The 27,718-nt window shown below is 53.0% G+C and overlaps 1 protein-coding gene across 4 annotated transcripts; it reads right to left on the reverse strand.

Moving 5' to 3' along the window:
* Positions 1-26,301, reverse strand: SLC43A1 (solute carrier family 43 member 1). 4 transcript variants are annotated; one of them, XM_081240078.1, is made up of 15 exons: positions 25,512-26,301; positions 24,061-24,227; positions 14,980-15,157; positions 14,800-14,855; positions 14,594-14,670; positions 12,497-12,589; positions 10,757-10,890; positions 9,375-9,553; positions 7,715-7,861; positions 7,584-7,619; positions 7,229-7,346; positions 4,598-4,739; positions 4,266-4,339; positions 2,311-2,434; positions 1-1,228 (listed from the first exon to the last, which is right to left on the reverse strand). In XM_081240078.1, exons 2-15 carry the CDS (start codon positions 24,212-24,214, stop codon positions 1,082-1,084), a joined length of 1,659 nt encoding a protein of 552 aa, XP_081096204.1. In that variant the 5' UTR covers positions 24,215-24,227; positions 25,512-26,301; the 3' UTR covers positions 1-1,081. The 4 variants fall into 4 exon arrangements, with proteins under 4 accessions (XP_081096204.1, XP_081096205.1, XP_081096206.1 ...); XM_081240080.1 differs by lacking the exon at positions 25,512-26,301 and having other exon boundaries at positions 1,091-1,865; positions 24,061-24,238; XM_081240079.1 differs by lacking the exons at positions 4,266-4,339; positions 25,512-26,301 and having other exon boundaries at positions 24,061-24,238.
* Positions 26,302-27,718: the final 1,417 nt, after the last annotated feature.

The following is a 27,718-nucleotide window of genomic DNA, read 5'->3' on the forward strand; positions in this document are numbered from 1 at the left end:
ATAGCTTCCTGGAAGGTCCCTTGTCCTCAAAGACAGTGTCTTCCCTTGATGCAGGTAATTTTAAAGCCTCACTTTATTGCTAAAAGTAAATATGAATATAGCATAAAATGAAGCTCAAAATTTGCATGAAGTTTTAAGATAAAACACTATAAAGAATGTTACTTGCAACAGACCTCCCTCCAGGGATCCCTGGATAGGAAAGCTTGAGAGGCATTCCTTAGCATTCTCTCCAAAGCATCCTGCCCTTATCCCCTGTAGGGAGAAAGGCCAACCTCCCAGATGTACCCCAAACCCTGAGAAGTGGGGGGCAGGAGCAGAGGGCAGGATCTGGACTCCCTCCAGACACTAAGGGCAGGGCATGGTTGAGAACAGGGAGGTGAGCCAGACAGCCAGCCACAGGTGGACAGGCTGGCACTTCAGGTGTCCTACTTAATGCCCAGCTGAGCCTGGCTGAGGACGAGGGATGGGGTGTGGGAAGACACCCCCCTCCCCCAAGTCACAGGCAGGTACACACCAGCCAGTCTCTCACTTCCCTTTTTATTTCCTCTAAGATCTGTAAGCAGCAGCAGCATCAGGGAGGGAGCCCACCCTCCAGCCTCGGGAAGGGGCTTACCGCCCATGCGGCAGCATTCAGGACACAGCCAGCACCTCAGGCCCCCTTTCCTCTGAGAGGCAGGGAGTTTCATGCCCACATGCACACACACATGCCTGCACACTCTGGACACTGCACAGCTGAGATCTTAGGGGCCGCCTGTTCACTGATCCCACAAGCCCCCAGGAAGCAGCAGCAGGTAGACCCCTAGGCCCAGAGAAAGGGCAGGGCTGCACCCTGGTCTCCCCCAATCCCAGGAGCAAGAAGGTCCGATCCTAGCACGGGGGACATCTTCAGTCAATGGAGCACTGCTGTGGGGATTTTTTTTTTTTTTCCTTTTTAACAAGTCCCTACAAAAATAGAACTTCTCTTGGTATTTATAGATCCCCGGCGCCTGGCTCTGTGCGGAGGTTACAGGTAGAAAAGCCACGAGGCATTCCCTTTGGCTGCTCAGGCCTTGACTGCCTGTCACCCAGGCCCCTCAGAGGCTTAGGCAGTCACCTCAGGGCTGCCAAGCACCTTCAGGGGGCCCTCCCAGTGGGTGATGTACTCCCTCTGGAGCCGGGTGCGATAGTAGAAGAGGTAGCAAGGTAGCAGGAATCCCAGCAGTGAGAACAGCAGGAGGCCCAGATTCACCTTTAGGGCAAAGAGAGAGAGAGAGAGAAAAGAGAGTCAAGTGGGTACCTGTTCACCCTCATCACCCTCAGGGATCCTCCTTAGCCTCCCACAGGGAGGAGAAGGCAGCCATTTTTAGTCCAGGTCCTGGGCCAGAATGATAGATCGAGCTAGTACTTGCTGTGTGCAATCACTCTCCACCAGCATCTCACTGAATGTTCGGCAGCCTTATAAAGTGTCAGAGCCTGGTTTGAACCCCAGCTAATGCTGGTGCCCAAATGATCTGGTGCCGTCTGGGTAGCCTGGGCTGGGAACCTCGACCTTTGAGGGCATTGGCAATGGGATCCCATTGGGAGTGGTGCTCCCAGGCAGTTAATAGCACTGGGGTGCAGCCTGGGATAGAAGGCCTGGGTCCGAGCCCACCTCCCATGGGCTCAGACCCAGCGCACATCCCACCCTGCGTTACTCACGGTGTGGCTCTGGGCAAGTCATCCTAATTCGATGCACCTCCTTCTCTGGGCCATTGTGGCAACGTGCAGTACAAAACACACGGTGCGCTTGGCACCTGGTGAGCACTTGGGAAATGGCAGCTGTCATTTCGTCATCATTCTGGCAGGATGGTCTTGGGGAGTGGGTGGGCCCCCGAGGCAGATATCAGCTTTAGGGAGGTGAGGTGAGCTCGATGTAAAGAAAAGCCTTTCCAACAAGACCAACAGCTGCCTCCTTGTACAGGACCGGCACCCCATCGCTGTGGGCGTTTGACTAAGAGGGTCTGGAGGAGCCCCCTTCTAGGGGCTCTGGAGAGAAGACCCCTGCATCGGGTGGAACTGGACTGGATCAGGACTGGGCTACTGTACAAATCACCTGGGAGCTTCCTGGGCCCAGGCCAAGAGATGCTGATTCAGTAGGCTGGGGAATCTGTGGGCGGGTCTGATGGACAGCCAGCTTGGGAACCCCCTGATTAGAGACCTCCAAGGTGCCTCCTGGCTGAGATAAGAGCGAGGGACCCCATCCCATACAAGAGCCCCCATCCTCAACTCCTTGGGTGCACCAAGAAGGGGATCCTGTTGCCCCCATGCCACCCCACCCCCACGACTTCTCACCCAGAAGGGCTCTCCTTTCAAGGGTCCCACCATGGCCATGAAAAGCGGCTGCTGGAGCAGGGCAAACACAGCACTGATGAGGGACTGTAGGCCCGTCAGTGTCCCAAAGTGGTTGGACGGGTACCTGTCAATGAGAGGAGGGAGGGCGTTGTGAGGGGCGTGGTCCTCTCCAGCCCCACTTTGTCCCGTCCCTCTCTAGATATCACTCTTCGTTAGCCAGTCAGGGCAGAGCTTAAGAGTTCAGGCTCTCTGCACGTGCCCTGGCCTCAAGGGTGTATGCTGTGACTTCATGGCTACTGAGCTACTGGGTTCGGACACCTACTGTCTGTGTGATAACAGCAAGTTACTCAACCTCTCTGAGCCTCACTTCCTTCCCTAAAAACAGGGATAGCACTAACCTCGCTGGGCTGTTTGTTTATTCTTTTAACACATATTTATTGAGCTCCTATGACATGCCAGGTACTGTTCTAGGTGGATGGAGATACAGCAATGAACCAAACAGATATGGAAGTGGCATTCTGGCGACGGGTGGGGGGTTGGGGGGCGGCGTGCAGGTGGTCGTCACACAACAAGCAAGAGAAATGCACCGTTGGGACTTCCCTGGCGGTCCAGTGGTTAGGGCTCTGTGCTTCAACTGCAGGGGGCACGGGTTCGATCCCTGATCTGGGAACTAAGATCCCGCATGCTGGGCGTGGCCAAAAAAAACAAAACAAAACCGAAAACACACAGTGTGTTAGAAAGTGGTAAGTGCTATGGAGAGAAGTTCAGCAGAGAGAAGGGGGTGAGGGTATCTAGGGGGTTGCGACTGTAGACAGGATGGCTGGCAGAGGCCACTGAGACAAGGACAGCTGGGGAAAGGCCTGGAGAAGGTGAGACGGCTGGGAGCCTTGTGGATATCTGGAGGAAGCATGTGCCAAGAAAAGGGGACAGCAAGTCCAAGGGCCCTGAAGAGGGAACACACATAGGGTTTCTGTGGCATGAGGCAGCCATGTGGGAAAAGGGGGTGAGCGAGGTGGGGAGGCGAAGGAAGAGGTCCCTGGGGTGGGGGCCGGACCCTGTAGGGCCTTTTAAGCCACAATGAAGCCTTTGGCTTCTTCTTTACGTGAGATAAGACGGGCAGTCGTGGAGTGATGTGAAGAGACTTATGTCCTAACAGGTGTCTCCAGCTCCTGTGTTAAAAATAAGGAGGGAAAGCAAGGGCGGACACAGGGACGGTCAGGAGGCGGCGGCAATAATCCAGGCCAGGGGGTGGCACCGCTGGAGATGCTCGGAAGGGCTGGGTTTGGAGTCTGTGGAATGCGGAGTGGGCAGGCTCGCTGGTGGACTGGATGTGGGCTGTGAGGAATGAGGGCGTGGAAGCAAGGAGACTCCAGGGTCCGGCTGGGGCTGCCCTCTGAGGTCTGAATGAGGGCATGGGGTCAGCATCTCACGCCACACCCACGATGGAGTAATAAGCGCGCCAGGACAGTTACAACTTTGTCACCGCTCTTTTACTCCATCACACCCTGGAGAGACCCTCAGCCGTGGAAACCAGAAGGAAAAGGGAAAAGGGAACAGGGACCAGGGCCAGGGGGGTGGGGCAGGCTAGGGGGTTGTTCGACATGAAACAGGAAAGTCAGGAGGCAAACGAGACTGCTGTCTGGAAGTTTCGACAGGGCTGGCGCTGGGAGAGAGGCCACTCCTCCAGGGTCCGTTCCCGAGAGCAGACATAGGACCCAAGTGTCATGCAACCAAGGATCTCAGCTGCCCCTGAGGGAAGACGTTCTGACAGTGGGGTCATCCCGCCGTGGGGCAGGCTGCCTTTGAGGAAGTGAGCTCCCTGCCATTAGGGAGCTGGGGGGAGGGCAGCGAGCCAGACAGCCTCCAGAGCAGCCTCACCAGCCCTGACACAGCAGCAGTCCAGGGAGGCTGCGGAAGGGCGCGCTCAGGGGAGCCCAGGAGCCCAGCTGACTCACACTGCTGCGTAGAGGCCTCCACAGGCCGAGTGGTAGAAGCCTCGGACCATGGTGTGCAGGACAAAGGTCAAAAACTGAAACCAAAAAGAGAGTGGGGAGAGCTGAGAACAGTGCGGACACAGGAGGAAGGCCGGTGACGGTGAGGAGGGGAACGGAGCCTGCACACGCCTGCCCCCTCGCCAACCCAACCTCCTACAAACACTTCCTGGAGAGCCCAGAAAACAGACCCAGAGGACGGGAGCCCTGCTTCCTGGAAGGCACCTGCCACGGTGAACCATGCCTGGGGCAGCACTCTGCAAGGCAGGCAGAGCGGGGAGGATGGAAGTCGGTACCTGGAGGTGTAAGTTGTTGATGAGGCAGGTGATGCCGAAACCCACGAGCAGAAGGTTGGTCAGGGTGAAGGCGTTGATGGCATTGGTGAGCTTCTGGATCTTGCGGTAGCGTGGTCTGACGGACTTGGTGGCCACCCCGTCCCTGAGGAGAACAGGCCAACAGGCCATCACCGGCCGCTGCCCCGACCTCCTTGGCGGCCCTCCCCACCCCCTGGGTTCTCAGCCTGGTCCCTCCCCTTTCAGGGTAGCAGAAAAGGGAGAAAGTCATTCTTCCAGCCCTGTGTTTCTCAAAGCATGGCTCCCCCAGCATCATCTGGAGCTTTTCTTTAAAATGCAGATGCCAGGGTCTTGCCCCAAACATCAGAATCTCAGGGGGTGGGCGCTGGAATCTGCATTTGGAAAACTATCTCCTATTTCATGAGCACACTGAAGTCTAAGAATCGAGGATGGGAAGGAAGGTGGAGAATGGGGAGCTCTCACACCATCTCTCATCAGAAACCCCCACAAAAGTGTCCCTGACCACCAGCCTAGACAAAACTAGATGACACTCTAGGGACAGCCGCTTGGCCCCTGACTGCCCAGCAAGCCCCTCCCTCTAGCATAATCAAGGGCTCTGAGGCTGGCCCAAAGGAGAGGTCAGCAGGCTGAGACAGATGAAGACAGGCTGCCCACTGGTCCGAGAGAAGGGCCCTGCTGATGGACCATGGCCGTCAGAACAGAGCGTAGAGGAGGAAGACTGGGTACCAGGGCCAGGGAGGGAAGCCGCATCCTTAGATGACTTCTCTCCTAGTCTCCCTCTCCCATCCTCTCAGGACAAACAGGACCGTTTGGATCAACACAAAAAGAACACAAGCGGTCAGAAGACCTTCGTGCAAGACCCAGTGGTGTGGGACTTCCCTGGTGGCGCAGTGGTTAAAAATCCGCCCGCCAATGCAGGGGACATGGGTTTGAGCCCTGGTCCGGGAGGATCCCACATTCTGTGGAGAAACTAAGCCCGTGCGCCACAACTACTGAGCCTGCGCTCTAGAGCCCACGAGCCACAACTATTGAGCCCACGTGCTGCAACTACTGAAGCCCGCGTGCCTAGAGCCCGTGCTCTGCAACAAGAGAAGCCACCGCAATGAGAAGCCCGCGCACCATGACCAAGAGTAGCCCCCGCTCTCCGCAACTAGAGAAAGCCCGCGTGCAGCAACGAAGACCCGAGGCAGCCATAAATAAATAAATAAATAAAATGTGGTGGGGAGAAAAAGACCCATTGTTGGTCTCCAGCCCACAGGACGGCCCCGATGATCCTCGCATCCTGCATTCACACCCTGGTATAGTCCCCTTCTACAAGGTTCCAGAGTTACTCTGTGTGCCTATAGAAGACAACCTCACTCGTGTATGTCACTTCTGAGATGACGTCATGAAAGACCTTGTAGCTTCTGTCCTGGTGTCCCTCCCTTAGCTGTCTTGCTCTGGGGCCAGCCAGCTGCTGTGTCATGAGCAGACTATAGAGAGGCCCAGGTGGGGAGGAACCGAACCTCCTCCAATGGGCACATGAGTGAGCTTAGGAGTGACTGTCCAACCCCAGTCAGTACTTCAGATGACTGCGGCCCTGGCCAGCAGCTTGACCACAACCTTATGAGAGACCCTGCTATGGTCTGAAGGTTTGTGTCCTCCACAAATTCTTACGTTGAAATCCTAATGCCCACGTGATGGTATTAAGAGGTAGGGCCAGGAATTCCCTGGCGGTCCAGTGGTAAAGACTCCAAGCTTCCACTGCAGGGGGCCCGGGTTCGATCCCTGGTCAGGGAATTAAGATCCCACAAGCCGCGTGGCATGGCCAAAAGAAAACAACAACAACAACAAAAAATAGAGGTAGGGGTAGGGGCTCCGGGATTTGACTTGTGCTCTTATAAAGAGGCCCCACAGAGCTCCCTAGGTCCTTCTATGTGAAGACACAACGAGAAGTCTTCCACCCAGAAGAGGACCCTCTCCTGACCATGCTGGCACCCCGATCTCAGACTTCCAGCCTCCAGAATTGTGAGAAATAAATTTCCATTGATTATAAGCTACCCTGTCCATGGTATTTTGTTATACCAGTCTGAACAGACTCAGACAGACTCTGAGACAAAACCACCCAGCTAAGTCATTCCCAGATTCCTGACTCTCAGAAACTATGAGATAATAAATGTTTGTTGTTTAAAGATGCCAAGTTTGGGGGTGATTTGTTATACAGCAATAGATGTCTAATACACCAACTCTATCTCTTTCTAAACCGTAAGAAGGCTTTAGAGTGTACTCTTTACAACAAAGGTTCTGGCACCTACTACTAAATACTGTGTGATCTTGGGTAAGTTAGTTAACCTCTCTGTATCTCAGCTCCTCATCTGTGAAACGAGGATAATAATGTAGGTACCTACCTCAGGGAGCTGGTGCAGGACTAAACAGGACAATGCAAGTGCCTAGTGCACAGTCAGCATTTGAGGTCAGCCATACTTATTATCAAGCCAGCCAAGTTCCCTCTTAATGTCAGTTTCCTCATCTGTAAAATGGGGATGTACCCCTTCTCTCCCAGGACCCTTGGGAGAATGAAATAAGATGCTGGCTGTGAAAGCACAAAGCTGTCACCACCCCTGGGCAGGTCACCTAGCAGTGGGGGTGTCCACGCAGTCCTTGATCCGCCAGTCCATGATGTAGCCAATGAGAGGGCAGGTGAGAAGGCATGACAGCTGCATGGCCCCAAAGACGGACGAGTAGAACTCAACTGGGCAGGGCAGGAAGAGAAGTGGGGTCAGGAGCTGACATGACAGATGCCAGCAGCCTAGTGGGCACTGTCACCCACATCCAGCAGAGGAGAGAAAATGCCAGAATCACCTTCCTTTCACCCCCAAATTCTTAGATCCCCAAAACACCCAGGGCGACAAGGGTGGGTCCAGGCTCCCCCTACAGCAGGCAGTGGCGGGGTGGGTGTGGGCAAGGAGCCGAGCTTTTGTCCCCCTACCTGTCTCTGTCACCCTTTGTTTCAGGTCGTCCGTCTCTGTTGGGGGTGGAAGGGGAAAGCCAGGGTGAGAGGAGCTCAGCCAGGGTGACCCCCTGCACCTCCAGCCCCCAGTGGGCTCGGCTGCACCTCACCATGCTCCTGGCCACCAGTCACGATGTACTCCAGCATCTTGTTCATAGCGGCCATGTAGAAGATGATCCGCAGCTGGGTCATGCCCATGGTGAGGAGGCTCCACAGGAAAATGGGGGAGCAGAGGCTCTTGCGCAAGGGCACAGACTCTGGGGAGACAGCAGGAGGTGCCCCTGAGCCCCAGATCTTCCACTTGCCTCTGGGTGTCCCAGCTGATGCAGTTCTAGCAGAGGCTCTGACGCTGTGACTTCGGCGAGGCATCAGTTTCTTCAGAAACGAGGGTTCAGCCTTACTGACCTCCAAGTTCTTGCCCAGCTCTGTAACTATCTCACTAGAGCATTTTCTTTTATTTTTTGGCCACGCTGCATGGCTTGTGGGACCTTAGTTCCCCAGCCAGGAATCGAATCCGGGCCCTCAACAGTGAAAGTGTGGAGTCCTAACCACTGGACCACCAGGGAATTCCCTCACTAGAACATTTTCAGGTGACCTCCAGGTGTGTACCGTAGACTTGGCGTGGTAATAATAACTCGAGCTACTATTTATTAAGCACTTGCTCTGTGTTGCACACTTCACAGGCATTATCCCATGTAATCAAATTGTACAACAACCCTATCTTCAGCACATTCTACAGATGGGGAGACTGTAGCTCAGAATGCCCAATTACTTGCCCAAGCTCATGGGGCTGGAAGGTGGGATGCAGGCGGGATGGACTCAGCTCACGCCTGTAACAACTCTGCCATGGGAGGATCAGCAGTGGGGATCGGACTCATAACTTCACAGCATTTTCAGTTTGCAAAGAGCTTCCACATCCCTGTCTTCATTCAATCCTCACAACTAACTTCCCTGTGAGGTGGATGTTCTTAGTGCTAGTTTAAGAGACAAGGAAGGGCTTCCCTGGTGGCGCAGTGGTTGAGAGTCCGCCTGCCGATGCAGGGGACGCGGGTTCGCGCCCCGGTCCAGGAAGATCCCACATGCCGTGGAGTGGCTGGGCCCGTGAGCCATGGCCGCTGAGCCTGCGCGTCCGGAGCCTGTGCTCCGCAACGGGAGAGGCCACAGCAGTGAGAGGCCCGCGTACCGCAAAAAAAAAAAAAAAAAAGAGAGACGGGAAAAGTGAGAGCAGGGTTAAGTGATCTACCCAAGTCACATAGTCTGCAATTGGGAAGCAGGACTCAAACCCCCATCTCCTGACGCCCAGGCCCATCGTCCTTCCACTAATCACAGAGCTGTCACCTTGCAAAGTGGCCCAGGCAGAAGGCAGGTGCAGCTCCTCCTGTAGCCAGCAGGAGGCGCCAACCAACCAGGTGTCAGAGGACCCAGACTGGAGGCTGGCTCACCTGCAGTATCTGACGCAAGAGGCTTGGAGGTTGCAGGGAGCCCTGAGGAAACCAGCCCTCCCACAGGCCCGGACACCCTGCCCCATTCTGGAAGCTGCCCCTCCCTCATCCCGGAAATCCCGCAGAGTACCCCTGAATCTGAGCCTTCCCAGAGTTCCCTGGGACTTTGATTTGCCCGCATTCTAGAAACCGGGAGCAGGCCCACCTCTATGAGGGGGTGTTGTGAGAACTGAAGAGGGGAGAATGAGCACTTGGGCATGCGTGCTCGCTACGCGCGAGGACCCATCCTCTCCGTCCCCCAAAGCTGGCACCTTGACCAGACACTCACTCTCAGCAGACTTTTCTGAGGTGTCACGAACGTCCTGGGACGAGATGAAGATGTCTGCCCCCTCCTCCAGGCTGGGGGCCTTCTGGCTCAGCCGCTGGCCCACGGTGGTCACATAGGTGTAGAAGCGGTCACCTGTCACCTTGTGATCCAGGGCCAGCCCTCTGAGCTTGATCTTCTCCCTGCCAGTAGCCAGGCCACAGCACGTGGGAACCAGCCACACAGAGTCCCCCTTCAACAGCCTGCCTCTAGGGAGTGCTGTCCCAGGGGTGCCAAGCCCCCCTTTAACCAGCACTGACGTGCGCACTGACACGCTCCCAAGGGCAGGGCTTGTGTCTGTGTGTCTCAGAGCCCGGCCCAGGGGCCAGCTCAGCACACACTAAGTGAAGGATGGATGCGCCGTTTTCCACTTGGGCTGTAGCCATGGAGGCAGCATTCAGAACTCAAACTCTGGGGTGGGGGGAAGGAGGGAGGGATAAATTAGGAGGTTGGGATTAACATATACACACTACTATATATGAAATAGATAACCAACAAGGACCTACTGTATAATATGGGGAGCTCTACTCAATATTTATAATAACCTATAAGGGAAAAGAATCTGAAAAAGAATATATACAGATATATATATATATATATGAATCACTTTGCTGTACACCTGAAACTAACACAACATTATCAATCAACTATACTTCAATAAATTAAAAAAAAAAAAAAAGAACTCAAACTCTGGAGTTCTGATTCCAGCCTTAGATTCATCCCGCCCCCCTTCAGTGGTATGACCTTAGGAAAGCCACTTTGTTCCCTGTGCCTTTGTTATGAATGGAGTTAATAACAGAACCCACGTCACAGAGCTGATTGAGAATGAGGGCTGAGCACAGTGCCTGGCACACAGGAGATGCTCCATCAGTATCAGCTACTTGACTGGCACCCTAGGTGCCTGGTTGTGGAGCATCACTCCAGTCCCCTGGGGAACTGATGGGGGGTAGGTAAAGTTGGCATTCAGGTTGCCCCCCAAAGGGTGGGATTTCATTCCTCTGTTTCCCCCCTTTCTGGGTCCCCGTAGCACATGGCACTATTGCCACAGTCCCTCCTGCTCTGATCCCATCCTGGACAGGAGAAGACAGTCCCCACGTTTTGGCTGCCTGCTTTATGCCTGATCTACTCAGAACACCTGCAGGTGGGTGGGATCAGGCCCACAGTTCAGATGAGAAAGCGGAACTTGGAAAGCTCAGATGCTCGGCAAATCTTGGTTCCTCTGAGTCCACAGCTGCTTCTGTCCATCACACCACCACACCCCGGCCTCCAGATCTGCGGCGGGGGAGTCACCCTCCCACCCCACACCGCCCGGTCACCCTCCCACCCCACACCGCCCGGTCACTCACTTGTAGTTGACTTCCTCCGGCGAGGGAAAGGCTTCACTCGGCCAGTTGAAGGCACAGTTCAGAAAGATGAGGCAGGCCAGGCTCGACCAGGTGTACATGATAGTCATGAAGGACACGCCGGCGTCATAGATCAGCTGTCGGGGGAGGGGGCGGGCCATGGAGGAGGCTGCCCAGCCCCAGGCCTGCGTCCTCCAGCTGGAGGTAGAACCCAGGCCCCAGAGGCCTTAGAGGAGGTCTTTTCTACCCCATTCCTTGTACCCAATTTGCAGATGAAGAAACCAAGACCAGAAGTTAAGAGTTGGATCTAGAAGCCCCATCATCCTCTTCCTTTCTCACCCCAGCCTCCCTCAAGAGGTGTGAAATAGTTCGCACACGGTGCCAAAGGGGCTGGCCACAAGCTCAAAATGTCTTTGAAATCTCTATTATTATCTTAAAAAGACACACCAGTGTTGCCTTTGACTCCATACACGTTTGTTTTCACATGAAAGTCATTTCATTTTATGTACAAGAGAGGATGATGAAAGCGCCTAACCGTGTTTATCCTGCCCCTTCTGGGCACCCTCCCTGGGGGAAAGACAAACCCAGTCTGAGAAGCCTTATCTCACCTTGCACAGGTGTGACAACTGAAAGGGGAGGGGCGTGTGCAAGCACTCTGCCCACAGCCTCCCAACCCCAGGACAAGCAGGTTCTGTATTGATTGGGATTCTGTGCCAACGTAGCAACTGTTCTAGGGAGGAAGCCAGGTATGCAGAAATGTCCTGCCTGCCACCCTCTGCCTGGGATGGCTGCTGTCTGCCCTCCACTCAGGCTCCAAGCTCCAGTGCTGCCTGGGGAAACTGCTCCTCCTGGGCCTCAGGCTTTGGGGCTCTTTCTTCCCTGGGAGCAGGACACAACTTCAAAGGGCCACACCTGCAAAGATCTGGTTCCTCAAATCCCACCGCCTTAGTCAAGGGAAGGGAGACCCCCAGCCTCCAGGCCTGCTCCTACCTGAACAATTGTTGGTCACCCCCATCAGTGTGCTCTCCACCTCCTCTGGCCACGGATGCTGAGCAAGTGCCTTCTAAACCAATAAATTAACTGCCCAAGGCAGAATCTGAGGGGCATGGTGCAGCCCAGCTGGAAGGGTACTTTGATATCAGAGGGAGAAAAGAGGCCCCAAACTTGCCCAGAGCTAGAACTCAGGCCTTCCGGCTCTAGGTCCACCAGGCTGAGCTGTCTAGGAGCTGGCCAGACCTGGACTAGCTTGGTGACCTTGGACCCAAGTCATCCAGCCTCTTCAGGGCTGGGGAAGGAGATGCGGCCTGAAAGGTGGGGTGAGGCCAAAGAGGCGAGGGCCTTGAAGGCATGTGAAGGGGTTGGACCTGATTCTGTAGGCGAAGCAGAGTGGGTGGACGAGCTAGTCCTCCATCTAAGGTCATTCTGGAAGTCATGTGAATGACAGCTTAGAGAGGGAAAAGCTCGGAGGCAGGGACATCAGCTGAGAAAGCACTGGCCCAGGAGCGAGGATGAAGGCCTGGGCAGAGAAGCAGAGAAGTCAGACCCACTGGTCCACAGCAGCACCTGGGCTCTTCCCATGACGCTGCAGTGCTTTGCCCTGCCGTGCTTTGACCTCCGCCTGGCAGGAAGTAGGTCACCAGATATACTATGCACCCAGCCCCACCCAGTTCTTGTGTCAAGGCAGAAAGAAGGCCAAGCGACCTCACTGACCACCAGCTGCCCGCTCCCCAGGCAGCTCCGTACCTTGATTCCCGGGTACGTGATGGCAGAAGAGGCATAGGAGCCGATCATGAGGGCCATGAAAGTGGAACGCAGGTTCCCAAACATGTTGGGCAGCTGAGAGAGGAGAAAAGTGCCAGTGAGCAGGGAGGCCCTGACACCTGCCCAGGGCTCCCTTTTCTCCGCCCGAGCAACCTTGGAAGCTTCTAGCCCAGTAGTCCTCGACGTGACCTCCAGGAACACCAGCCCCAGAGTCACAACAGAAAAGTTCGAAGGCAAAATCAGGGTCGGAAACCGGGCTGTACTCCCCTCCCACATGAAGAAGTGCCCACAAAGAGAAATTTTGTTTAACCCTATGGTTTCCCAAGTTACTTATTTATGGAACCCCTTAATCATGACTCGCCTCTTAATAACCCATGGGTTAGGTGTTTAAGAAGCACTAACCTACACAACCCCTTTGACAGATGAGAACACTGAGGCCTGGAGCGGGAAACGAACATACTCAAGCTCACAGAGCACGTTACTGACTTTCTCCCCTGTCCTGGCCATCCGAGTTCTATCCCAGAACCCAAGGCTGTGACCATGGCTGGCTCTGTAACAGGATGGTGCCCCTTAACCTTCTCGGTGGCCCCAGAGGCCCCCAGTCCATGGTTTCTACTGAGCCAGGACAAGTAACAGGACGACTAAGGAGGTGAGGGTGGGAGTAGGGGGGAAACAGGGGCAGGCCAGGTGTCCAGAAGAGGAGGCTCTGACCCACAGGGCAGGCCCAGAATTCCTACCAGTAGAGAACTGACTGTGTGTTCTACTCACTGGCCTGAGCCGGGCCCTCAGGGGAGGGGAAAGCAAAGTCACACAGCCCTTCGTGTGCACCCACCTCTCCCTCCTCCCCCCAGTCAACAGATCCCACAGCTGGAAGCGTCTTAGATGCCATACAAAGCTAAAACCCTCTCCACAGAGGGAAGAACGGGGGTCCAGAAGGGGATCTCAAATAGCTCTGGAGAGGAAGGCGAATAAACACAGAGACCTGACCCATCAACCTCGAGGCGGCTATGAAAAACAGCTGGGGCCGCCCTGACCCCCTGGCACCCTGTCTGTGCGAGGAAGGCTGCAAGGACGCCACCGAGAAGCGCTAGGGCCGGGGGAGCGGCGGGGTCCTTGGCGCGGGCGGCACCGGAGCCGGGGGCGGGACCGGAGCCGGGTCCTGTCATTGGTTGGAGATTACGGTGGCGGAGCAGGGGGCGGGCTGCGGGCGGAGAGCCCCCTACGCCCCAGGGCAGGGTGCAAGGTTAGGCCCCGGAGGGCAGGGGAGAGAAAGGCTTTAGGGCCTTGAGCCAAGGTGCGCAGCGTGGAGAAGGGGCTGCGGAGGGAGGTGAGGATGAAGGGATCCGCTTCCTTAGAAAGTTGTGAAATGTCCTGGGCTGGAATTAGAGGCGGTTGCTGGGCGAGGTGAAATTCAGCCAAAAAACACCCAGTTTGGCGGTCAGGCGGCCCTCCTCTGAGATAAACAGCCCGAGGCTGGCCGGCCAGGAACCCCTCCTCCCACCACATACGCTGAAGCCTTTAACCCTTCTGCACGCTCACTCGCGTATACACTTAGAGTAACACACGCCAAACACACATGTAAGAGGTCAAGCCGAGTGAAAAAGCCCTTTCTGTAGGTCAAGCACAGTCAAGTGTCGGCAGTATTATATGGTTCAATCTAACACACTCACAAATACATCTACCTACCCACGGACAGCACCACATATACACAACGTGGCAAACAAACACACGCCCACTGTCTCAAGCTGCCCACCGGCCTTACTTTCGCATTACCCAGCTTTATTCTTTCCAGCACTTATGACTAGGGATATCATTTATTAGTTTACTTGTTTTGAGGGTTGTCTGTTCCCCCAATTCCTGAATATAAGTTCCAGAAAGGTGAAGAAGTTGTCAGTTCTTTCTGTGCTGTGGCCCCAGGACAGAGTTCAACAGATGTATGGGCTTGGGGGACACACACACACACACACACACACACACACACACACGTGCATGTGATCTGCGTCCACAGGCCCTTCTCCCACCCTCACCCTCCCGCACTCCTGGGTGCCCTACTGCCGAGTCGGAACCTGTCATACTCACCGTGAGTGAAGAGAACGTTAGGCAGATGCCACCAAAACCATTCAGGGACAGCGCCAGGAATATCAACGGAGACAGAACTGGGAAGCGGGGAGGGATGCATGAGGCACTGGGGAGCTGCGGGCGGCTAAAGGCAGGAGCTGGGGTAACACCCACCTTCATCCCACCCATGCTTTTCCTGTGGGGACACGAGAGGCCAGACATCTCACCTTTGGTGTCCCAAGAGGCCAGGGCCATGAGGGTGCAGGATGCAGCAAAGCAGGCGCTGTGGAGATGCAGGGGAAGGGGGAGGGGCTGAACACCCTGCGCCTCCCCTCCCCCTGCCGCACCAGTCCTGCCCGGCAGCTCCCCAAAGCCCCTTCCAGTTCCCCACAGCCCAGCCGCCTCACCTGCCAATCAGCCGCATGGGCCGGGGCCCGAAGCGGTCCATGAGGATCCCCAGCGGCAGAGTGGTGGCACTGAGCACGAAGGAGCCGATGGTGAAGCCCAGGTTGAGCATCTCTTCCTGCTGGCTACAGCTCAGCCACTGGGGCTGCCCATCCTGGCTGGTGTTGGTGGTGTTCACAGCTGAGGAGGGGGAGGGAAAGGCAGCACGTGAGCGCGGGAGCAGCTGGGCACAGGAGAGAGGCCTGGGATCAGGGGTCCTGCACTCAAGCCGCATGCCTCTGCTTGGCTGCTAACCAGGTGACTTGGGAATTATGCCTGCTCTGGTGGGGAAGGGGCTCCATAAACGGCAGCAATCAGTATCTGACCCAGGGAGAGTCATATACCCAGCCTGAGGCCTCAACTAGCTCAAATGGACTAACGGACATCGAAGTATTTACCAAATTGAAATATTCACTCAGTGTCCAAGCTTAAGGGGTTGAGGATACCCAATAGGATCCAGCCAATAGGATCCAATAGGAAGCACCCTCGAATCCGGGACATCAGTGGGTGATGCTCAAATGATTTAACAAGAATTCCCTTAAAACTTAGAGGACGCTTCCCCATAAATGACGTTCTGATAAAATAACAGCTAGTATTTGTCGAGCATTTAACTGTGTTCTAGGCATGTCCTCAGCGGTCACTGTACGAACTCACGACAGCCCCAGGAGTCAGCTAATAAAGTATCCCCACTCTCCAGATAATGAAACTGAGGCACAGAATTAGGACCACGGCACTGCCCTCCAGTGCTCCTCTACAAGTCCACCTCCGAGAAGACGCGTCCTCCAGGTAAAAGGCCAACTTGGAGTTGTGTCAAGTTAATGAAAAAGGCTGGTGGCGTGGGAAGGAGGCGGGTTTCACTTCACCCAATGCTCAGTGAGTCACGAGGTGGCGGCTCCCCTGCCTCCTACTTGTTACTTAAGCATCACTGCCAAGGGCAAAGTCAGGGTGCACCTGGAAGGTGGACAGACCAGGGTCTGAATTCCCACCACCATTCCTACTAGCTGTGCAACCTTGGACAAGTAACTTCCTCTCTTTGAGGCTCAGGCCCCTTGCCTGTAAAAAGGAGCAGAGAATGCCTAAGCCAGGCTCCTTAGGAGATTCACTTGGAGAAGGGTCCGGGCCCAGAGAGGGTGTCCTGAAACAGCTGATGAAGGGGAGACGATGGCCCCCTGGGAGAGCCACGATGTGATGCGCCTCTTCTCTAGGTGCCGGGGATCTCACGGTGAGTAAGACAGGAAGCTCTCAGCTCTCATGGGGCTTGTATTAGATAATAAACAAGGAAACAAATGGACACTGATATAAAGAGTCACAGGTGCTATGAAGAGAACAAAACAGGAAGACATGGTAGTGCTGAATGCTGGGAAGGGGAAGTATCTGCCCTCCGTGGTGGCAGTGACCCCTGACTTCAGGTATCCAAAGGGCATGCAGGCGGCAGAAGGCTGACATAAGGAAGAAGAGAATGAATTCTTTTCAAAGCATGAGTGCTGGCCAACCAGAGGAGAAAGCCCCTTGGGCAATGGGGTGCTCAGGTGCCTGAAAGAAGGGGTTAGGGGTTTAAAGCACACAGCCTCTGGGGTTCAGGCTAGCCCCCCCCCCCAGTTTAATGATCTTCATCGTCACTGTTCATTTCTCCACCAGGTTTGTCTGCACCTGTTCATTCAATCTACATACACTCAAGCGACATCTACTGTACGACAGGCACTGGGTCGGGACAGTGGGTAAAGCAGGAAGAAATGCAATGCTAATTTAGACCAGAGGCTACCAACAGGTGACCAGCAATGAACCCCACCCATATTTTGCTTGGCTTGCAAATTTTAATTGGGTGCCAGTTTAAAATCAGGAGTTATCACCTAAAAATCCAGAAGTCTGGCTTCTCTTTAGTAAGTCAGAAGATCTGGCCATTGCTGGAGCTGAGTAGAGACCACTCCTTTTCACCGGGGCTTGCCCTCTCTAAGTCACCCACGTCCTCACCTCTTCATGAGGTCTCAGACATTTGCCATCTTATATCTGCCCTGATTGGCCCAATTATTATTAGGTTTTCTATTGAAGTATATTTGACACGCAATATATTAGTTTCATGTGCACAGCGTAGTAATTTGCTGTTTGTATACATTACAAAATGATCACGACAGTAAGTCTAGTTACCATCTGTCACCAGATGTACTATTACTGACTGTATCCTCATGTTGACATTACCACCCAAGTGTTACTAACTGCCTGGCCCCTGTTGGCATCTGAGTTTGAAGCCCCTGAATTAGACACGGTCCCTGCTCCTAAGTCTTTCACAATCAAATGACACTTTCCCTCACTAGCTCTCAACTAATTAATACCTACTTTGTGCCACGCTTTTCCATATAAATATATCATTCAATCTTCACAACCCTAGGAAGTGAGTGTAATGATCCCCATTTTATAGATGATGAAGCTCCGAGAAGCAAGGTAAGTCACAGTTACACAGCTTCTTACAGGCAGGCCTAGACTCAAACTCAAGACCCTTTCCAAAGCCAACACTTCCCCGTTACCCCAATGGGCCTCTCTATCCTGAACAGGGCAGCTTAGTAAGTTTTCAAAGTCTGCGCTAGTGCTGGCGAGGAAATGTGTTCTTCTGTTGGTGGAGAACTCCAGCCTAGTGTATGGCGAATAACTCAAGGTCAATTAATGCATTCACTTCTCTGGTTTAAATTGATCAGCCTCTTGTGAGTTTGACTAATAAGAGCTAGTTCCTAAGGCCTGATGACTCTGAGTGGTTGGATAAAGCCAGACTTCTTTTTTTTTTGCAATGTACTTTTTATTTTTATTTTTTATTTATTTTTATTGGAGTATAGTTGATTTACAATGTTGTGTTAGTTTCTGCTGTACAGCAAAGTGAATCAGTTATACATATACATATATCCACTCTTTTTTAGATTCTTTTCCCATATAGGTCATGACAGAGTACTGAGTAGAGTTCCCTGTGCTATACAGTAGGTTCTTATTAGTTACCTATTTTATTAATATTAATCGTGTTTTTAATATTATGTTGAAATAATAATGTTTTGATATGTTGGATTAAATGTTATGAAAAATTATTACAACTGTTTTTAATTACTTTTATTTTATTTACTTTTTCATATTTCTTCCCTTGTTTATTTTTTTAGAGTCTATTTCCTTTTCTCCCCCTAAATTGAAACAGTTAATATCAATAGCTCTTGCTACTTCTGTTGTTTTTACATTTAAAAAAAAAATTTTTATTGGAGTATAGTTGATTTACAATGTCCCATTAGTCCTTATTCGTTATCTATTTTATAGATAGTAGTGTGTATATGTCAATCCAAATTTCCCAATTTATCCCTCCCCCTCCCTTTCCCCCTTGGTAACGATAAGTTTGTTTTCTACATCTGTGACTCTATTTCTGTTTTGTAAATAAGTTCATTTGTACCTTTTTACAGATCAAGCCAGACTTCTGAACCAAGAGGGAAGCCAAGCCAGCAAGCAAAGACCTCTGTCCATGTGCATTACAACAGGAGAGGTCTTTGACATCTAACCTCTCCCACTTTATAGACAAGTGAAGCATGGGGTGCAACAGGGAACACATATGCAGTAATTTAGTGATAGAGGTGGGCTTAGAAGCCAGAGAAAATAGTGTTTCTCAAAGTGTGGTATGCACAGCATGTGCGCACTCAAGATGGGTTTAGAGGTACAGATGACCCTTGAACCTCAGGGGGTTAGGGGCCTCAACCCTTCCCCCGTGCTTTGGAAAATCCGCCCGTAATTTAGTCAGCCCTCCTTTTGTGGGGTCCCTCCGTATCTGCGTTTCTGCAGCTGCAGATTCAACCAGCCATGGAGCGTGTAATCCTGTACTATTTACTGCTGGAAAAAATCCTAAGCAGTTCAAACCCGTGTTCAAGGGTCAACTGTAAGGGTAATGTTTTTTGATGTCTCATTATTTGAATGTGTATCAAACACACATATACATATATGTATGTATTAGAAATATATACGTATGATGTATGTGTGGATGTATGTGTGTCTGAGTAACATCAAACTCAAGGTTACAAGAGTATTATACATTTTTTTTAAACAGGATCTTTAGTTTTATTTAATTTAATTAATTAGTTAATTATTTTTTGGCCACGCCGCACAGCTTTCAGGATCTTAGTTCCCCGACCAGGGAATGAACCCTCATCCCCTGCAGTGGACGCGCAGAGTCCTAACCACTGGGCCGCTAGGGAAGTCCCAAGAATATTACACTTTAAAATGAGGCTTTTTATTTTTTAAAAAGTGGATTGATTTAAAAGGAAGTATTAAGTAAATAATAGTACCTATGGCACACAGAAATGGTAAAATCATGAAGGTGAACTGCAAATGACTAGGCCTAGGAAAAACGGGAGAGAGGATCATGGTTAAGCATTCTTCGTGTCCAAATTCTGGCTCCACTAGCTGTGCTGCTGAAACTCAGAGGTTCTGCTATCCCATCTGTGCAATGGGGATAGTGACTGCAGCCATGTAAAAGGTGGGCTCTAAGGACTGCTGCACACACACAGTACTCACAAAATGATCCCAGGTCTCTGAGCCCTTCCTCACCAGCCCCCACCCTTGCCCCATCATTCATTTTCCTGCAGCTGACACAGCCACATTCACCAAAACACCCGCAGAACTGGGCTCTGGCTACTTGTCTTCTCTGTGACGGGGCTCCCCCAGGGGAACTCTTAATCCTAAGGCCTCGGAGAAAGGTTCTGGGGCTGAATACTATACTCACTCTGCTCCTTATTTTTTAGCTGTGTGACCTTGGGGAAATTACTTAGCGTCTCTGAGCTTCAGCTTTCCTTTCTATAAAAAGAGTTGTTGTGAGGACTAAAGATCTAACTAGCAAATAGTCAATGCTTGATGAACTTCAGCTACTGTTTTATTATTTTGGCACTTATGCTGGATATGCAGTTGTGTGTGATAAGCTGAATTGCCCCTGCCTACTTCTGAGTAACAGTCCTCTTTAGCTGTGATGCCCCAACAGGTGGGTCAACCATCTACCCCAGGGTGTACCTCAAAAGAGGGAGAGCAGAAACCTGAGAAGACAGAGGGTGTGGCCGGGGAACCCCAAAGCCGACACTAATGAGCACCTCAGTAATGAACTTGGGACTTCCCTGGTGGTCCAGCGGTTAAGATGCCACGCTTCCATTGTAGGGGGCACAGGTTCAATTCCTGGTCATACAAAAATAACTCCAAATGGATCAAAGGTTTAAATATAAGAGCTTAAACCTTAAAACTCTTAGAAGAAAACACAGGCGTAAATCTTTGTGACCTTAGACTAGGCAATGGTTTCTTAAACATGACACCAAAACACAAATGGCAGAAGAAAAGATAGCTTGCACTTCATCAATATTAAAAACTTTTATGCTCCAGACCTAGAAAACAAACTTACGGTTACCAAAGGGTAAAGGAGGGGAGGGATAAATTAGGAGTTTAAGATTAGCAGATACAAACTACTATAGATAAAACAGATAAACAACAAGGACCTACTGTATAGCACAGGCAACTATATTCAATATCCTGCAATAAACATAATGGAAAAGAATATGAAAAAGAATATGTACATATATGTGTGTGTACGTATATATATACATATATATATATGAATCACTTTGCTGCACACCAGAAACTAACACATTGTAAATCAAGTATACTTCAATTTTCAAAAAATAATCCAAAAAAAGAAACTTTTGTGCTCCAAAGGACACCATGAAGAATATGAAAAGACAACCCACAGTAGGAGAAAAGTTTTGCAAATCCTATATCTGATAAGGGACTTGTATCTACAATACAAAGAACTCTTACAACTCAATAATAAAAATAACCCAATTTAAAAATAGGCAAAAGGGGCCTCCCTGGTGGCGCAGTGGTTGAGAGTCCGCCTGCCGATGCAGGGGATACGGGTTCGTGCCCCGGTCTGGGAGGATCCCATATGCCGCGGAGCGGCTGGGCCCGTGAGCCATGGCTGCTGAGCCTGCGCGTCCGGAGCCTGTGCTCCGCAACGGGAGAGGCCACAGCAGTGAGAGGCCCACATACCGCAAAAAGAAAAGAAAAAAAATAATAAAAAAAATAAAAATAGGCAAAGGGGGCTTCCCTGGTGGCGCAGTGGTTGAGAGTCCGCCTGCCGATGCAGGGGACACGGGTTCGTGCCCCGGTCCGGGAAGATCCCACATGCCACGGAGCAGCTGGGCCCGTGAGCCATGGCTGCTGAGCTGCGCTTCCGGAGCCTGTGCTCCACAACGGGAGAGGCCACAACAGTGAGAGGCCTGCATACCGCAAAAAAAAAAAAAGGGCAAAGGATCTGAATAGATATTTCTCCAAGGAAGAAATACCAATGGCCAATAAATACATGAAAAAGATGCTCACCATCATTAGCCACTAGGGAAATGCAAATCAAAGCCACAAAAATATAACACTTTATGTCCACGAGAAGGGCCGTAATAAAAAAGATAAACAATAACAAGTGTTGTCTAGACTGTGGAGAAACTGGAACCCTCCTACACTGCTGGTGGGAGTGTAAAATGGCCCAGCCACTTTGGAAAACAGTCTAGCAGTTCCTCAAAATGTTAAACATAGACTTACCCTATGGCCCAGCAGTTCCATATGGAAGGAAAGCATATGTCCACACAGAACTTGAACATGAGTGTTCATACGAGCATTACTCATAATAGCCAAAAAGTGGAAACAACCCACATGTCTATCAACTGTTGAGTGGATAAATAAAATGTGGTAGCAAAGGACTTGGAAAGGAACCAAGGCTTGATACATTTGCCAACATGAAAGAACCTTGAAAACATCATGCTAAGTGACAAAAAGCCAGTTACAAAAGATCACCTATTGTAAGATGCCATTTATATGAAATGTTCAGAATAGGCAAATCTATTTTTGTCATAGGCAAACCTGTAACAGAAAGTAGATGATTGGTTGCCTAGTGCTTGAGGGTAAAAGAACAGGTTGGGGGAGAGGTACTGCCAGTGGGTCCAGGATGACTTTTGGGGGTAGAGAAAATGTCCTAAAATTGGTTGTGGTGATGGTGGCACAACTCTGAATAAACTAAAAACCATTAACTTGTATACTTTAAATGGGTGAATTGTAACGTATATGACTTATATATTAATCTAGCTCTTACCCATATTTTTAAAAAGGTGGAAGGGTGGGCAGCAAAAGGGAAGGAGCTTTGGGGATGATGGAAATATTCTAAATATTGACTGCGGTGATGGTTCCTGAGGTGTGTAAATTTGTGAAACTTCATCAAAATGTGTGATGTAAATTAACCTTCAGTAAAGTTGATTGAAAAAACAGGTGGGGCTTCCCTGGTGGCGCAGTGGTTGAGAGTCCATCAGCCGATGCAGGGGACACGGGGATGCAGGGGACACGGGTTCGTGTCCAGGTCTGGGAGGATCCCACATGCTGCAGAGCGGCTAGGCCCGTGAGCCGTGGCCGCTGGGCCTGCGTGTCCGGAGCCTGTGCTTCGCGGCGGGAGAGGCCACAGCAGTTGAGAGGCCCATGTACCGCAAAAAAAAAAAAAAAAAAAACAGCTGGAGAAGGCAGGAAGAAGCCACCGGATGGGCAGCGGCAGGCATCAAGGCCAGTAGGCAGCAAAGGGCAGGTCTCTCCAGCCTCCAGGGTAAACAACTCAGAGGGTACCTGGACTCCTGGCCTCGATTGGCAAAGGGATCCCGCACCCCTCTGTCTGGTTCTCTCAGCCACCCTGGAGCACCCAGCATTTTACCCCAAGCCAGCTCCTCCTGACCCAACCTGCCTCCCCTGGTCAGCTGCCAACTCTAATCTCCACCTCCTCAGGCCCCCCAGCACCCTGTAATTGGGGCCGGGAGATGCATGTGCATCCTCGCACCCTCGGTGCCACCTGCTGCTTCCTTACAGATAAGGCTGGCGGAGGGTTGGAGCAGAGTGGGTGCTGCCCAGAGATCAAGAGCACCCCAGCTCCACCCCCGAAGGCAACGGTTTTCTCCCACAGCCAAGGCAGACGCCTGCAGGGAGTGGAGTTGAGGAGTGGGGAGAAGCTGGGAGAAGCCAGCAGAAGCCAGGAATGACCCTAACATTGATCAAGCGCTGTTAACCCTCAGCATAGATACTCTTCTTCCCATTTTGCAGGCCGGGCGACTGAAGCTCAATATTTTAGGGAACTCGCCAATGTCACCCAGCTGCTAAAAGTGGTGGAAGCTGGGATTCTAACCCAAGCTGGCCTTCTTCCAAAGCCTGTTCCACAGCAAGGAGGTTGGAGGAAGAGGATAAGGGGGGGGGGGGAGGGGAAGGGCCAAACTCCACATGCCTTGAGCTCCTTAGGCTGAGCTTGTCCGCACAGCTCTCTCCTTCCCAGAAAAGAAAGATACCTATCAGATCACGAGAGCCTCAAGTCCCAGACACTAGGAAGGGCGACTCCTTGCCTCCAGGCACCTGAAGACAGCAGGGATGTGGTTACTGCTCCCAAGGATTGTTAGAATTCTCACTCCTGCATCCAGGGCCCCTGATTCAAAGCCAAGGTGACCAAAGTGGAAAACAGGGACCATCCACAAGTTGGGGCCTAGAGGAAATGAGGCTATTAACTTTGTACAAATGGTTCCTTGAAGACATGGGGGCTCAAATGGCCTGGAAAAGGAGAAGCACACTGCCTCCCCCTCCCTTTACAATCAAATCCAGCTTGCAGGCTCTCCTTTGCCTCACTCAGCCTTACAATAGCCCTAGTAAGAAATCCCTCACCCAGCTAGTAGCTGCTGCACGTCTGGGAATCTCCACCTTGCTCTAGACCTGAGGCTGCAAAGGGATCAGTCCCAGGATCTGGATGCCCGCAGGACACCTGGCGTTCAGTGAAAACTGGATTCGATGAATGAGGTAGAGTGGGTCATTCTCTAGAGGAAGTTTGAAGAGGTCAAGAAGTGGGGCTGCCCAATCCCCTGCGGCGTGCTCTGTCTTGAGCAGCCCGGCTTTCTGTCTCCTTGGCCACCTGTCCTTTGCCGGCGTCCACCGTCCCCCTCTGCTGCCCCTCCTGAGCCCCACTGGCCCCTTCTCGGGCATACCTGAGCACATGCTGGAATAGAAGCCCTCGTTCTTGAGCATGATCAGCAGGGAGCTCCAGCCCAGGAGCACCGCGGAAAAGAAGAGGTTCTCCAGCACGGCCGTGCACGCCATCCACCAGCGCCTCCGGTACGCCTCCTCCAGCGTGGGGGCCATACTGGTCGCGAGCCTGCCCAGGAGCAGAGCACTGAGCGAAGGGCCCAGAGGACCCAGAGAAGCATCCTGTATCATGGTGGCTCCCGAGACCCCTCGAGCCAGCCCGCAAGGGGGCCTTCATGGAGGCCCCATAGAGCCCTGGGCTTCCCAGTGGGTGCTGCCGAGCTGGCTCTGGGCGCACTGGCAGCGCCAGGGGCGCACGAGGCGCTGGGCTCCCGCCGTGTCACTATCAGAGACAAGGAAGGTCCTGTCTGTGCGCAACAGCTTCTTGGCGCGCTGCCGGGCTCTTCCACCCAGGCCAAGGCACGCAGAGCCCGGCTCCCGGGGACCAATCCCGCACTTCCCCAAGTCCCCAAAGGTCAGCAAGGGGCAGGGCGCGCTCTGAAGCCACCGCTGGCCAGTATCCGGCCTCCCGCTCCAGGAAGGACCCCCAGAAGCAAGCAGGGGGAGGAAGGGGAAGTCTGATGTTAGCTCAAGGACACCCTCCCCTCTTCCTGTTGCCCCTATAAGACCACTCCTCTTCTCTGGGGCCGGGCTTCAGCAAGCCCTCCCCCTTTCCGCACTAGGCGACCCAAGTCCCTACAGTCTCTCGGTCCAAGCCGACAGCTGCCACGTGGAAGGAGACCCAGGCAGGCCCTCCAGCGCCCCCGGCGCCACCCACTCACACGGGCACCCAGCTGCGCGCCGGGGAACATGCCCGCCCTCTCTCGCCCGGGGAGGGGGCTCGGGCACCCGCAGGAAGTCCGGCGGCCGCTGACTTTATAAGAGCAGTGGCGGCGGAGGGGCTGGCGGGAGGGCGGGTTTACCGGAGAGAGAAGGAGCCCGAGCACCCACCCCCACCCCCTCCGCCTAGGCCACGGCCGCCGCCGCGGGAGGAGACGGGACGCGGGCTGCGCGGGGGCGGAGAGCGGCCGGTGAGACCGAGAAAAGCAGAGAGGAGAGAGGGACAGGAAGGGCAAGAGAGAAAGGGCGCGAGGGAGCGGAGCAAAGCACGAATGCCTTCGCCGGAGGGCCTCAGTACTCTCATCTGTGAAATGGGGCTTTGCATTTAGGAGTTCCCGCAGGTCCGTTCGAACTCCGACAAGAGCGTTTCTCTAAACGGACGCAGTGCAGCAAGAGAGGGCGCCGAGGGGCCAGACCAAAGGGGAAGGAGGGACGCGCTTTGGAGAGGCGGGACCTACGGGCTCAGGTAACGGGTCTTTCTTGGGGAGCCTGGAAGTGTCGGTGGGAGCCAGCCGGGTGACTCTCAGAGAACGTGCAGCCCGGGACCCGGACCCCAGCCGCACCCGCTGCTCACCTCTGATCCAGGGCAAACGCGCCTCCTGTAGCCGCCGACCGGTCGCGGAGCGGCGCGTGCACAATTTCGGCGTCCGGTGTCCGGCGGGCCCAGCTCGGAACCGCAGCGGCGCTCGGGACTTCTCTGCGCGCCGGGTCTGGGCGGCCTCGGAGATTCTGCCGGACAGCCTGGTGTCCTCACCGCCTCGGTCCCATCGGAAGAAGTCGGGGAACGGGAACCCGGCGGGCGCCACCAATCCGCGAAATGAGGCTAGGACGAAGTGGATCGACGGAGTGAACAGTTGTACTTAAAACCGGCCGGGGCTGCACCCCGAGGTAGGGGCGGGGGCTCCCTTCCCTAACCCTCCCCCTAGGTCGAGTTTCACGGGCACGTGACTCGTCCTCTGGTCCCCAGATACTCTCCCCGGCACACGCCCCTGCACCTAAAATGTCCACCCTTACTCCCTCCCCCTGCCCTCCCCCTCGGCCCCCCAGACGAATCGGGGCAGCGCCCTCTGTATCCTTGGTCAAAACAAAGAACAACTCGGCTGGAGCGGACTGACCGCGATGCAGGGCAGCCTTGGGTGGGGTTTTGAACTGTGCACTTGGGAGTAGAGTTTTCCGAGAGGCAGAATGACACGGGTTTCTTTGTGGAGTTAGATCGAGGTCTGAGAGTGGACTTGAAAACTGTCCTGGGTTATCCTGAGCAAGTTGCTTAACCTCTCTGAGCCTCGGTTTCCTCCTATAAGTTCTCATAACAATAGTACCTACCTTACAGCAGTACCTACAATAGTACTGCCGAGAGGTGGGGGCTGGAATTGAGGGTTATGAGGCAGGTAAAGTGCTCAGCACAGCGCTGGGCACAAAGTAAGCATAATAAATGTTCACTGTTGTTACTACCGTCATTATTATTATTTTAGAAGATATGGTGATGGGATGCTTCCAGCCACTTACTGATTCCTGGTAAATCTCTCAACCTCCCAGAGCCTCAGTTTCCTCATCTGTAAAATAGAGGGTGAACTGTGGTGTGGATTAATGGGATGAGGTCAAGGGCAAATAAATACAGATGTGAGTTTATTAGTGTGTTGAGAGTGATATTCGTGATACTCACAAAGCTCTGTGGCCACGTGAGCAACTGCCCAGGAAGTTCCAGACCCCAGACAGGAGGGGCTCTCTGAACGGCTGAGCCATCTAGCCACGAGAGGAACTTAAATTTGCCGAGTGGCTACTATATGCTGGGCACTTTCCAAACAAAAATTCTCGTTAAATCCTCCAGACATTACAGGCTCATCTAAACCTCAGAGCTTTTCACAGAGGGAGAAGACTGGAGGCTGGCAGCTGGAAAATGGTGGGTAGAAGCAGGATGCAAAGTCAGGTCTGTCTGGCTTTGAAAGTGTGGCCCTTTCCATTCCTCCAGCTCGGGAAGAGACAGCAAGAGCAAGGGCTTAGCAGCAGAAAAGGCACAAGGAGTTCTCTGTGGCAGGAGCGCAGTGTCAGGCTCTGATGCTTTCACTCCTCAAAATTAATGACTGGCTCCCAGAACTTCCACCTCAAGGTCAAACTCCTTCGTTTTGCACAAGAGGCCCTAGAATAAGGACCCCCATGCCCAAGGCGGTCATGGATGGATCCCTTTGAGAATGCAATAAAATTGGATGAGTCCATTCCCTATGAAAATGCCTGTGTGAACACGAACACACACATACATTTACATTCAATTTCCGAGGGTTTTGTGGACCCTCCACAGACCCTAGGGGTCCACGGGCCCCCGCGGCTGTAATGCTTTTGCCGCTCCTTATCTCCAACCCACATTGTGATATTTTCCCCTTGTGAACTGTTAGCTCCATGGGGGCAAGGGTCTGCTCTGCTGTGGTCACTGCTGTACCTCCAGCACCAAAAACAGCACCTGAGGGCTTCCCTGGTGGCGCAGTGGTTGGGAGTCCGCCTGCCGATGCAGGGGACACGGGTTCGTGCCCCGGTCCGGGAGGATCCCACATGCCGGGGAGTGCCTGGGCCCGTGAGCCGCGGCCGCTGAGCCTGCGCGTCCGGAGCCTGTGCTCCGCAACGGGAGAGGCCACAACAGTGAGAGGCCTGCGTACCGCAAAAAGAAAAAAAAAAAAGAAACAGCACCTGACACCTAAGACGAACTCAGTAAATACCTGTGGAATGAAGTGTGAAGCCAGCTGGTTTCACACCTCCTGGCCTTTCACCTGCTGTTCCTTCTTCATTTCT

Source organism: Mesoplodon bidens (assembly GCF_964165515.1).
Source record: "Mesoplodon bidens genome assembly, chromosome: 7".
In the NCBI taxonomy this organism is placed as follows: Eukaryota; Metazoa; Chordata; class Mammalia; order Artiodactyla; family Ziphiidae; genus Mesoplodon; species Mesoplodon bidens.

Coding starts and splice junctions, on each gene's coding strand:
- SLC43A1 (XM_081240078.1), bottom strand. CDS start 24,214: ATGGCCCCCACGCTGGAGGAGGCGTACCGGAGGCGCTGGTGGATGGCG. Junction 10,891..12,496: donor TCACGTACCCGGGAATCAAG/GTACGGAGCTGC, acceptor CTCCCCCGACAG/CTGATCTATGACGCCGGCGT. Junction 1,229..2,310: donor TGAAAGGAGAGCCCTTCTGG/GTGAGAAGTCGT, acceptor TTTGCCCTAAAG/GTGAATCTGGGCCTCCTGCT.